The sequence below is a fragment of the Panulirus ornatus genome, chromosome 55, assembly GCF_036320965.1.
Source record: "Panulirus ornatus isolate Po-2019 chromosome 55, ASM3632096v1, whole genome shotgun sequence".
NCBI lineage: Eukaryota > Metazoa > Arthropoda > Malacostraca > Decapoda > Palinuridae > Panulirus > Panulirus ornatus.
The window spans coordinates 13,421,914-13,434,659 of record NC_092278.1 but is presented as its reverse complement, the minus strand read 5'-3'; the positions used below and the strand labels follow the sequence as shown (position 1 = coordinate 13,434,659).

Here is a 12,746-nt window from a genome sequence, read left to right as displayed (position 1 = left end):
ATCAGAGGTACCAGAGGTATAAGTTTGTTGAGTATTCCTAGGAAATTATATGGAAGGGTATTGATTGAGAGGGTGAAGGCATGTACAGAGCATCAGACTGGGGAAGAGCAGTGTGGTTTCAGAAGTGGTAGAGGGTGATGTGTGGATCAGGTGTTTGCTTTGAAGGATGTATGTCAGAAAATGCTTTATCACCTAATTCATTCCAGCATTTTTTGAAGTGTTATCCAGGATCTGTTACTAGTTTCTATTCGTTATGTTTTTTTTTACTGGTTTGTGCATTTTTTATTGGCTGTATATTTCAGAGGAGAGAGAGAGAGAGACCAATGTTACATTTCTCTGAATACTCTCAGAAGGTGTTGCTTACAAGCTTATGGGTATAGACAAATTATGCTGCTTATATTGAGAACATGCTGTGATAAACAGTAATAAACATGAATACTGTCTCATCCATTCCCTTTTGAAAGACTTAGTATTACTGTATATTTGCACAACAATGCAGAAAATACTTGTCTATTTCAAAAATGTAATACAGTTGTAGTAAATGTTAGTATTTAAAGTAAAAGAGATAATTCATGGCACAATTGTTTGTTTTCTGTTACAAAAATGTAATATAGTTGCAATACATGTTAGTATTTAAGCTAAAAGAGATAATTTATGGCACAATTATGTTGGTCTCACGCTTCTTGTTGGTTTTACTAAAATTATGTTGGTCTTACACTTCTTGTTGGTTTTACAACATTATTTAGTACCTCCACCTGCTGTACTAGAAGCTTCTTCCCTATGACCTACTTCACCCATATCCTGGTCCTATTTGCATTGTCCTTCAAACCTGAATCTACCTCTAATCCTCAATCAACTTGTACATCATTAGTCATTATGTCTCATGGTCTTCATTCATTGTCTAGGTCTTGTTTACCTAGTCTTTCTCATGTGCTGCTATTGCACTGTACAGTCCCAGAATTGTTATCACCTTGTATGACCTCGTGTTAAAACTCTCCATCACTGCTCCTTTCTGCAAGGTCTTTTCTCCGAGAGTACTTAATTTGATTCTTACCACATCTTCTGATGGGTCAAGATCTCGAGCTGTCGGTTTTTTAATGCCATGCACTTTTCAAATTCATGAATCTTCTCTTTTTCATCAGGTGAGACATTCATACCTTCTGGCTTTGGGAGCTTAGGTGACATTGGTAACAATGTTCATGTCATTCTTCTGAGGTTCCAGTGAGATGGACTCATTTCTATATCCTGCATAGGAAAGAGGTCTTTCTGAAGGCCACTGTGGCCCAATATCAATCATTTCCAGTGATCACAGCCTTCCTGATAATGCATTTAGTAGTTCTGACTGCTGATTCAGTTATTCTGTTCAACTGACTGCTTGTCATGTGCTGAAAATCATACATGTCTACAAAGTTCTTGGAATCATCACTGATAAATTATGGTCCATTGTCACAAATAAGCATTGATAGAATCCCTTGGCTTGCAAAGTGAGCTTTCAGTTTTGTGATGACTATTGGTCCTTATTGACTCCAACACATTAACTTCCCAAAATCTGCTAAAATTGTCCTGTTAGTAAAAAGTTCTGATTCTTCAGTTCAAACAAAGCAACATCTACTATCTCTCTTGGATGGTCTGCTATCTCATGGTGCATTAGGGTTTCCTTCACTTGGTTAATGTTGACTTAATTGCATAATCAACACCGGACGATGTCCAGGTGAATTGTTTACCATTGTTTTATGACATCATTACTGCAGAGTGGAATGCATTATCATAGTTATAACTCATGAAATTTATTTTTCTTATCAGATTCAAAGGTTCTATATACATGAAAATGTATACAGAGGTGGAAAATGTAGAAAACCACGAAGTGGATCCTCAAGTGAAGAAGCTTTCATTGTATGGCCATAAGTTTGAGCACTTCATGAAAGGAGGTAAAGTTCCATGGCAAAGATATTCTACAGAATCCTTGTAACTTATCTTTCCACGCATTCCTCACATGTCGTAAAAGGCGACTAAAGGGAACGGGAGCGGGGGGCCAGGAACCCTCCGCTCCTTGTATTTTAACTTTCTAAAAGGGGAAACAGAAGGAGTCACGCGAGGAGTGCTCATCCTCCTCGAAGGCTCAGATTGGGGTGTCTAAATGTGTGTGGATGTAACCAAGATGAGAAAAAAGGAGAGATAGGTAGTATGTTTGAGGAAAGGAACCTGGATGTTTTGGCTCTGAGTGAAACGAAGCTAAAGGGTAAAGGGGAAGAGTGGTTTGGGAATATCTTGGGAGTAAAGTCAGGGGTTAGTGAGAGGACAAGAGCAAGGGAAGGAGTAGCACTACTCCTGAATCAGGAGTTGTGGGAGTATGTGATAGAGTGTAAGAAAGTAAATTCTAGATTGATATGGGTAAAACTGAAAGTTGATGGAGAGAGATGGGTGATTATTGGTGCGTATGCACCTGGGCATGAGAAGAAAGATCATGAGAGGCAAGTGTTTTGGGAGCAGCTGAATGAGTGTGTTAGTGGTTTTGATGCACAAGACTGGGTTATAGTGATGGGTGATTTGAATGCAAAGGTGAGTAATGTGGCAGTTGAGGGAATAATTGGTACACATGGTGTGATCAGTGTTGTAAATGGAAACGGTGAAGAGCTTGTAGATTTATGTGCTGAAAAAGGACTGGTGATTGGGAATACCTGGTTTAAAAAGCGAGATATACATAAGTATACGTATGTAAGTAGGAGAGATGGCCAGAGAGCGTTATTGGATTACGTGTTAATTGATAGACGCACGAAAGAGAGACTTTTGGATGTTAATGTGCTGAGAGGTGCAACTGGGGGGATGTCTGATCATTATCTTGTGGAAGCGAAGGTGAAGATTTGTGGGAGTTTTCAGAAAAGAAGAGAGAATGTTGGGGTGAAGAGAGTGGTGAGAGTAAGTGATCTTGGGAAGGAGACTTGTGTGAGGAAGTACCAGGAGAGACTGAGTACAGAATGGAAAAAGGTGAGAACAAAGGAGGTAAGGGGAGTGGGGGAGGAATGGGATGTATTTAGGGAAGCATTGATGGCTTGCGCAAAAGATGCTTGTGGCATGAGAAGCGTGGGAGGTGGGTTGATTAGAAAAGGTAGTGAGTGGTGGAATGAAGAAGCAAGATTATTAGTGAAAGAGAAGAGAGAGGCATTTGAACGATTTTTGCAGGGAAAAAATGCAAATGAGTGGGAGAGGTATAAAAGAAAGAGGCAGGAGGTCAAGAGAAAGGTGCAAGAGGTGAAAAGGAGGGCAAATGAGAGTTGGGGTGAGAGAGTATCATTAAATTTCAGGGAGAATAAAAATATGTTTTGGAAGGAGGTAAATAAAGTGCGTAAGACAAGGGAGCAAATGGGAACTTCAGTGAAGGGGGCTAATGGGGAGGTGATAACAAGTAGTGGTGATGTGAGAAGGAGATGGAGTGAGTATTTTGAAGGTTTGTTGAATGTGTTTGATGATAGAGTGGCAGATATAGGGTGTCTTGGTCGAGGTGGTGTGCAAAGTGAGAGGGTTAGGGACAATGATTTGGTAAATAGAGAAGAGGTAGTAAAAGCTTTACGGAAGATGAAAGCCGGCAAGGCAGCAGGTTTGGATGGTATTGCAGTGGAATTTATTAAAAAAGGGGGTGACTGTATTGTTGACTGGTTGGTAAGGTTATTTAATGTATGTATGACTCATGGTGAGGTGCCTGAGGATTAGCGGAATGTTTGCATAGTGCCATTGTACAAAGGCAAAGGGGATAAGAGTGAGTGCTCAAATTACAGAGGTATAAGTTTGTTGAGTATTCCTGGTAAATTATATGGGAGGGTATTGATTGAGAGGGTGAAGGCGTGTACAGAGCACCAGATTGGGGAAGAGCAGTGTGGTTTCAGAAGTGGTAGAGGATGTGTAGATCAGGTGTTTGCTTTGAAGAATGTATGTGAGAAATACTTAGAAAAACAAATGGATTTGTATGTAGCATTTATGGATCTGGAGAAGGCATATGAGAGAGTTGATAGAGATGCTCTGTGGAAGGTATTAAGAATATATGGTGTGGGAGGCAAGTTGTTAGAAGCAGTGAAAAGTTTTTATCGAGGATGTAAGGCATGTGTACGTGTAGGAAGAGAGGAAAGTGATTGGTTCTCAATGAATGTAGGTTTGCGGCAGGGGTGTGTGATGTCTCCATGGTTGTTTAATTTGTTTATGGATGGGGTTGTTAGGGAGGTGAATGCAAGAGTTTTGGAAAGAGGGGCAAGTATGAAGTCTGTTGTGGATGAGAGAGCTTGGGAAGTGAGTCAGTTGTTGTTTGCTGATGATACAGCACTGGCGGCTGATTCATGTAAGAAACTGCAGAAGCTGGTGACTGAGTTTGGTAAAGTGTGTGAAAGAAGAAAGTTAAGAGTAAATGTGAATAAGATCAAGGTTATTAGGTACAGTAGGGTTGAGGGTCAAGTCAATTGGGAGGTAAGTTTGAATGGAGAAAAACTGGAGGAAGTGAAGTGTTTTAGATATCTGGGAGTGGATCTGGCAGCGGATGGAACCATGGAAGCGGAAGTGAATCATAGGGTGGGGGAGGGGGTGAAAATTCTTGGAGCCTTGAAGAATGTTTGGAAGTCAAGAACATTATCTCGGAAAGCAAAAATGGGTATGTTTGAAGTAATAGTGGCTCCAACAATGTTGTGTGGTTGCGAGGCATGGGCTATGGATAGAGTTGTGCGCAGGAGGGTGGATGTGCTGGAAATGAGATGTTTGAGGACAATATGTGGTGTGAGGTGGTTTGATCGAGTAAGTAATGTAAGGGTAAGAGAGATGTGTGGAAATAAAAAAGAGTGTGGTTGAGAGAGGAGAAGAGGGTGTTTTGAAATGGTTTGGTTACATGGAGAGAATGAGTGAGGAAAGATTGACCAAGAGGATATATGTGTCGGAGGTGGAGGGAACGAGGAGGAGTGGGAGACTAAATTGGAGGTGGAAAGATGGAGTGCAAAAGATTTTGAGTGATCGGGGCCTGAACATGCAGGAGGGTGAAAGGCATTCAAGGAATAGAGTGAATTGGAACGATGTGGTATACCGGGTTCGACGTGCTGTCAATGGATTGAACCAGGGCATGTGAAGTGTCTGGGGTAAACCATGCAAAGTGTGTGGGGCCTGGATGTGAAAAGGGAGCTGTGGTTTCAGTGCATTATTACACGACAGCTAGAAACTGAGTGTGAACAAATGGGGCCTTTGGTGTCTTTCCTAGCGCTACCTCGCACACATGAGGTGGGAGGGGGTTGTTATTCCATGTGTGGCGAGGTGGCGATGGGAACAAATAAACGCAGACAGTATGAATTATGTACATGTGTATATATGTATATGTCTGTGTGTGTATATATATATGTGTACATTGAGATGTATAGGTATGTATATTGTGCGTGTGTGGACATGTATGTGTGCGGGTTGGGCCATTCTTTCCTCTGTTTCCTTGCGCTACCTCGCTAACCTGGAGACAGCGACAAAGCAAAATAAAAATAATAAGTTAAAAGGAATGAAATATAATCAAATTATGGCTACATTAAGATTTTGGATTGATCAGTAAACAGAATTTTGAATATAAAAGCATTTGCCTTACAGTTGGAGAATATTGTTATAGGAAATCGGATTCTATTACATAAACTCCTTTTGTCTGTTTTATAGGAAAACCAGAAGAGAACGTGGTTGCTAATGAAGAGTACCGATGTGTGTTAAGGATGAAGGTGGACCAAATTTCACTTATTCATGCTTCAAAATTAGACTTTGCAGACCCAGAGCAGTTCGAGGAAGATTTCAAGGACTTAAATGGATTTATCATGGTCTCTTGTGCTAAAGAAGTTAAGACGCCATTTAGCATGAAGTCCTACAAAAAGTATGATGATATTTATGGAAGTCTGATTCACTTTTTCTATAAAACTTTTTTCAATAAATTATAATTGTTCAATTGTATTTAAATTTCTTAAAGGGGAAACAGAAGAAGGAGTCATGCAGATAGTGCTGATCCTCCTCGAAGGCTAAGATTTGGGTGTCTAAATGTGTGTGGATGTTACCAAGATGAGAAAAAGGGAGAGATAGTTAGTATGTGTGAAGGAAGGAATTTGGATGTTTTGATTCTGAGTGAAACGAAGCTCAAGGGTAAAGGGGAAGAGTGTTTTGGGAATGTCTTGGGAATAAAGTCAGGGGTTAGTGAGAGGACAGGAGCAAAGGAAGGAGTAGCACTCCTCCTGTAGCAGAAGTTCTGGGAATATTTGATAGAGTGTAAGAAAGTAAACTCTAGATTGATATGGGTAAAACTGAAAGTGGATGGAGAGAGATGGGTGATTATTGGTGCTTATGCACCTAGTCATGAGAAGAATGATCATGAGAGGCAAGTGTTCTGGGAGCACCTGAGTGAGTGTGTTAGGAGCTTTGATGCACGAAACTGGGTTATAGTAATGGGTAATTTGAATGCAAAGGTGAGTAATGTGGCAATTGAGGGTATAATTGGTGTACATGGGGTGTTAGTGTTTAAATGGAAATGGTGAAGAGCTTGTGGAATTGTGTTCTGAAATAGAACTGGTGGTTGAGAATACCTTGTTTAAAAAGAGAGATATACATAAGTATACCATCCAAACCTGCTGCCTTGCCGGCTTTCATCTTCCGCAAAGCTTTTACTACCTCTTCTCTGTTTACCAAATCATTTTCCCTATATCTGATAGTGTGGCAGATATAGGGTGTTTTGGTCTAGGTGATGTGCAAAGTGAGAGGGTTAGGGAAAATGATTTGGTAAACAGAGAAGAGGTAGTAAAAGCTTTGCGGAAGATGAAAGCCGGCAATGCAGCAGGTTTGGATGCTATTGCAGTGGAATTTATTAAAAAAGGGGGTGACTGTATTGTTGACTGGTTGGTGAGGTTATTGAATGTATGTATGACTCATGGTGAGGTGCCTGAGGATTGGCGGAATGTGTGCATAGTGCCATTGTACAAAGGCAAAGGGGATAAGAGTGAGTGCTCAGATTTCAGAGGTATAAGTTTGTTGACTATTCTTGGTAAATTATATGGGAGGGTATTGATTGAGAGGGTGAAGGCATGTACAGAGCATCAGATTGGGGAAGAGCAGTGTGGTTTCAGAAGTGGTAGAGGATGGGTGGATCAGATGTTTGCTTTGAAGAATGTATGTGAGAAATACTTAGAAAAGCAAATGGATTTGTATATTGCATTTATGGATCTGGAGAAGGCATATGTTAGAGTTGATAGAGATGCTCTGTGGAAGGTATTAAGAATATATGGTGTGGTAGGCAAGTTGTTAGAAGCAGTGAAAAGTTTTTATCAAGGATGTAAGGCATGTGTACGTGTAGGAAGAGAGGAAAGTGATTGGTTCTCAGTGAATGTAGGTTTGTGGCAGGGGTGTGTGATATCTCCATGGTTGTTTAATTTGTTTATGGATGGGGTTGTTAGGGAGGTGAATGCAAGAGTTTTGGAAAGAGGGGCAAGTATGAAGTCTGTTGTGGATGAGAGAGCTTGGGAAGTGAGTCAGTTGTTTTTCGCTGATGATACAGCGCTGATGGCTGATTCATGTGAGAAACTGCAGAAGCTGGTGACTGAGTTTGGTAAAGTGTGTGAAAGAAGAAAGTTAAGAGTAAATGTGAATAAGAGCAAGGTAATTAGGTACAGTAGGGTTGAGGGTCAAGTCAATTGGGAGGTAAGTTTGAATGGAGAAAAACTGGAGGAAGTAAAGTGTTTTAGATATCTGGGAGTGGATCTGGCAGCGGATGGAACCATGGAAGCGGAAGTGAATCATAGGGTGGAGGAGGGGGCGAAAATCCTGGGAGCCTTGAAGAATGTGTGAAAGTCGAGAACATTATCTCGGAAAGCAAAAATGGGTATGTTTGAAGGAATAGTGGTTCCAACAATGTTGTATGGTTGCGAGGCGTGGGCTATGGATAGAGTTGTGCGCAGGAGGATGGATGTGCTGGAAATGAGATGTTTGAGGACAATGTGTGGTGTGAGGTGGTTTGATCGAGTAAGTAACGTAAGGGTAAGAGAGATGTGTGGAAATAAAAAGAGCATGGTTGAGAGAGCAGAAGAGGGTGTTTTGAAATGGTTTGGGCACATGGAGAGAATGAGTGAGGAAAGATTGACCAAGAGGATAAATGTGTCGGAGGTGAAGGGAACGAGAAGTGGGAGACCAAATTGGAGGAGGAAAGATGGAGTGAAAAAGATTTTGTGTGATCGGGGCCTGAACATGCAGGAGTGTGAAAGGAGGGCAAGGAATAGAGTGAATTGGATCGATGTGCTATACCAGGGTTGACGTGCTGTCAGTGGATTGAATCAGGGCATGTGAAGCGTCTGGGGTAAACCATGGAAAGCTGTGTAGGTATGTATATTTGCGTGTGTGGACGTGTATGTATATACATATGTATAGGGGTGGGTTGGGCCATTTCTTTCGTCTGTTTCCTTGCGCTACCTCGCAAACGCAGGAGACAGCGACAAAGCAAAAAAAAAAAAAAAAAAACATATGTGAGTAGAAGAGGTGGCCAGGGAGCCTTATTGGATTATGTGTTAATTGATAGGCATGTAATGGAGAGACCTTTGCATGTTAATGTGCTGAGAGGGGCAGCTGGAGGGATGTCTGATCACTATCTTGTGGAGGTGAATGTGAAGATTTGTAGAGGTTTTTCAGAAAAGAAGAGAGAATGTTGGGTGAAGAGAGTTGAGTGTAAGCAAGCTTGGAAAGGAGATTTGTGCAAGGAAGTACCAGGAGAGATTGAGAGCAGAGCGGCAGAAAGTGATAGCTAATGACATAAGGGGAGTGGGGTAAGAATGAGATATATTTAGGGAAGCATTGATGGCTAGTGCAAAAGATGCATGTGGCATGAGAAAGGTGGTAGGTGGGCAGATTAGAAAGGGTAGTGAGTGGTGGGATGAAGAAGTAAGATTGTTAGTGAAACAGAAGAGAGAGGTGTTTGGACGATTTTTCCTGGGAAGTAGTGAAAATGACTGGGAGATGAATGAAAGAAAGTGGCAGGGGTTAAGAGAAAGGTGCAAGAGGTGAAAAAGAGGGCAAACGAGAGTTGGGATGAGAGAGTATCGGGGCCTGAACATGCAGGAGGGTGAAAGGAGGGCAAAGAATAGAGTGAATTGGAGCGATGTGGTATACCGGGGTTGACGTGCTGTCATTGGGTTGAATCAAGGCATGTGTATGGGGGTGGGTTGGGCCATTTCTTTCGTCTGTTTCCTTGCGCTACCTCACAAACGCGGGAGACAGCGACAAAGCAAAAAAAAAAAAAAAAAAAAAAAAAGATATTTTGGAAGGAGGTAAATAAAGTGAGTAAGACTAGAGAACAAATGAGAACATCGGTGAATGGGGCAAATGGGGAGGTAATAACAAGTAGTGATGAAGTGAAAAGGAGATGGAGTGAATATTTTGAAGGTTTGTTTAATGTGTTTGATGATATGAAGGCAGATATGGGGTGTTTTGGTTGAGGTGGAGTGTGAGGTGGAAGGGTCAGGGAGAATGGTTTGTAAACAGAGAAGAGGTAGTGAAAATTTTGGAGAAAATGAAAGCTGCCAAGGCAGCGGGTTTGGATGATATTGCAGTGGAATTTATTGAAAAGGGGGTGACTGTTTTGTTGACTGGTTGGTAAGGATATTCATTGTATGTTTGACTCATGGTGAAGTGCCTGAGCATTGGTGGAAAGCATGCATAGTGCCATAATACAAAGGCAAAGAGGATAAAGGTGAGTGTTCAAATTACAGAGTCATAAGTTTGTTGAGTATTCCTGGGAAATGATATGGGGGGCTATTGATTGAGAGGGTGAAGGCATGTACAGAGCATCATATTGGGGAAGAGCAGTGTGGTTACAGAAGTGGAAGAGGAGTGTGGATCAGGTGTTTGCTTTGATGAAAGTATGTGAGAAATACTTAGAAAAACATATGATTTGCATGTAGCATTTATGGATCTGGAGAAGTCATATGATAGGGTTGATAGAGATGCGTTGTTGAAGGTTTTAAGATTATATGGTGTGGGAGGTAAGTTGCTAGAAGCAGTGAAAAGCTTTTACCAAGGATGTAAGGCATGTGTACGATTAGGAGGAGAGGAAAGTGATTGGTTTCCAGTGAATACCAGTTTGTGGCAGGGGTGCGTTATGTCTCCATGGTTGTTTAACTTGTTTATGGATGGGGTTGTTAGGGAGGTGAATACAAGAGTCTTGGAAAGAGGGGCAAGTATGCAGTCTGTTGTGGATGAGAGGGTTTAGGAAGCGAGTCAGATGTTGTTCGTTGATGATACATCGATGGTGGCTGATTCATGTGAGAAACTGCAGAAGTTGGTGACTGAGTTTGGTAAAGTGTGTGAAAGAAGAAAGTTGAGAGTGAATGTGACTAAGAGCAAGGTTTAGAAGGGCTGAGGGACAAGTCAATAGGGAGGTAAGTTTGAATGGAGAAAAACTTGAGGAAGTAAAGTCTTTTAGATAACTGGGAGTGGACTTAGTAGCAGATGGAACCATGGAAGCGGAAGTGAATCACAGGGTGGGGAAGGGGGCAAAGGCTCTGGGAGCAATGAAGAATGTGTGGAAGGTGAGAAGATTATCTCGGAGAGCAAGAATGGATATGGTTGAAGGAATAGTGGTTCCAGGAATGTTATATGGTTGCGAGGCATGGGCTATGGATAGAGTTGTGCGGGAGAGGGTGGATGTGTTGGAAATGAAACGTTCGAGGACAGTATGTGGTGTGAGGTGGTTTGATCGAGTAAGTAATGAAAGGGTAAGAGAGATATGTGGTAATAAAAAGAGTGTGGTTGAGAGAGCGGAAGAGGGTGTGTTGAAATGGTTTGGACACATGGAGAGAATGAGTGAGGAAAGATTGTCCAAGAGGATATATGTGTCAGAGGTGGAGGGAAGAAGTTGAAGCAGGAGACCAAATTGGAGGTGGAAGGATGGAGTGAAAAAGATTTTGAGTGATTATGGGGTGAAAGGCATGCAAGGAATAGATTGAATTGGATGGATGTGGTATACTGGGTTTGACGTGCTGTCTATGGATTGAACCAGGGCATGTGAAGCATCTGGGATAAACCATGGAAAGTTTTGTGGGGCCTGGATGCGGAAAGGGAGCTGTGGTTTTGGTGCATTATACGTGACAGCTAGAGACTGAGTGTGAATGAATGTGGCCTTTTTCGTCTCTTCCTTACGCTACCTCATTGGAAAAGGGTGGAGGAATGCTATTTTGTGTGTGGTGGGGTGGTGCCGGGTACAGATGAAGGCAGCAAGTATGAATATGTCCATGTGTATATATGTATATGTCTATGTTTGTACATGTATGTATACAATGAAATGTATATGTATGTATGTGCATCTGTGGGCATTTATGTATATACATGTGTATGTGGGTGGGTTTTGGCCATTCCTTGTCTGTTTCCTTGCACTACCTTGCTTATGCAGGAGACGGTGGTTAAGTATGATAAATGAATACATATTTTCTGAAAAGTTTTCCTCATTATCCGCAGGTTCAAGCTTAATCAATGGTGGATAAGAGGCATCCTATCTGGTATTCCGAGGTGTGTTATTGGATATAGAAATGATGATGGAATAGTGCACACACTAAAGCTCCTGAAGACTGATGAGATTCCCATGATGGCTGAGGTATGCATATTCAGCATGTTTTAGATGACTCCAGTTTACTATTTCTCACATTGCAGTAGATAATGCAATAATACATTTTTTTTATGAATTTGAAAATCAACTTTCCAAAATGTTTTATGCTTTCAGAGTACTAGTACAGCTTCTACTTTCTGATCATGGAAGAAGGGAGCTAGCTAACAAATGGTACTGTTGTTTGACTTAATCCATTTAGTGCTGATAAAATTGGTGTGGGGCCTTGATGTGGAAAGGGAGCTGTGGTTTCGGTGCATTACACATGACAGCTAGAGAGTGAGTGTGAACGAATGTGGCCTTTGTTGTCTTTTCCTAGTGCTACCTCTTATGTGCCTGGGGCAAGGGAGGTGCCATTTCATGTGTAGCTGGTTGGTGATGGGAATGGATGTTGGAAAGGATCACAATTTTGCACGTGATCAAGATGTTCCTCGAGTCCTATGCATTTCATTTTCCCTTTGGACTCACAGGAGTGTGTATGCATATGTATGTATATGGTGAAATGTGTACATATGTATATGTGCGTGTCTGGGCGTTTATGTATATATATATATGTATATATATGTATATATCCCTGGGGATAGGGGATTAAGAATACTTCCCACGTATTCCCTGCGTGTCGTAGAAGGCGACTAAAAGGGGAGGGAGCGGGGGGCTGGAAATCCTCCCCTCTCGTTTTTTTTTTTTTTTTCTTTTTTTTTTCCAAAAGAAGTAACAGAGAATTGGGCCAGGTGAGGGTACTCCCTCAAAGGCCCAGTCCTCTGTTCTTAATGCTACCTCACTAACGCGGGAAATGGCGAATAGTTTAAAAGAAAGAAAAAAGATATATGTCTGTGGGCGGGTTGGGCCATTCTTTCATTTGTTTCCTTGCACTACCTCGCTAATGCAGGAGACAGCAACTAAGTATAATTATAATGATAATTTTTTTTTTTTTTTTTTTTTTGCTTTGTCGCTGTCTCCCGCGTTTGCGAGGTAACGCAAGGAAACAGACGAAAGAAATGGCCCAACCCACCCACATACACATGTATATACATACGTCCACACACGCAAATATACGTACCTACACAGCTTTCCATGGTTTACCCCAGACGCTTCACATGCCTTGATTCAATCCACTGACAGC

General features: G+C 41.6%; 1 protein-coding gene across 3 annotated transcripts in view; it reads left to right on the top strand.

Annotated features, from left to right (window-relative positions):
• Positions 1-12,746, top strand: part of LOC139765461 (decapping and exoribonuclease protein-like) — a 162,033-nt gene that overhangs the window by 124,380 nt on the left and 24,907 nt on the right. For all 3 annotated transcript variants that reach the window (XM_071692833.1, XM_071692834.1, XM_071692832.1), the window contains exons 6-8: positions 1,804-1,928; positions 5,662-5,869; positions 11,479-11,614. In XM_071692833.1, coding sequence (XP_071548934.1) covers positions 1,804-1,928; positions 5,662-5,869; positions 11,479-11,614 — 469 coding nt within the window. The remainder of the gene's footprint in view (positions 1-1,803; positions 1,929-5,661; positions 5,870-11,478; positions 11,615-12,746) is intronic.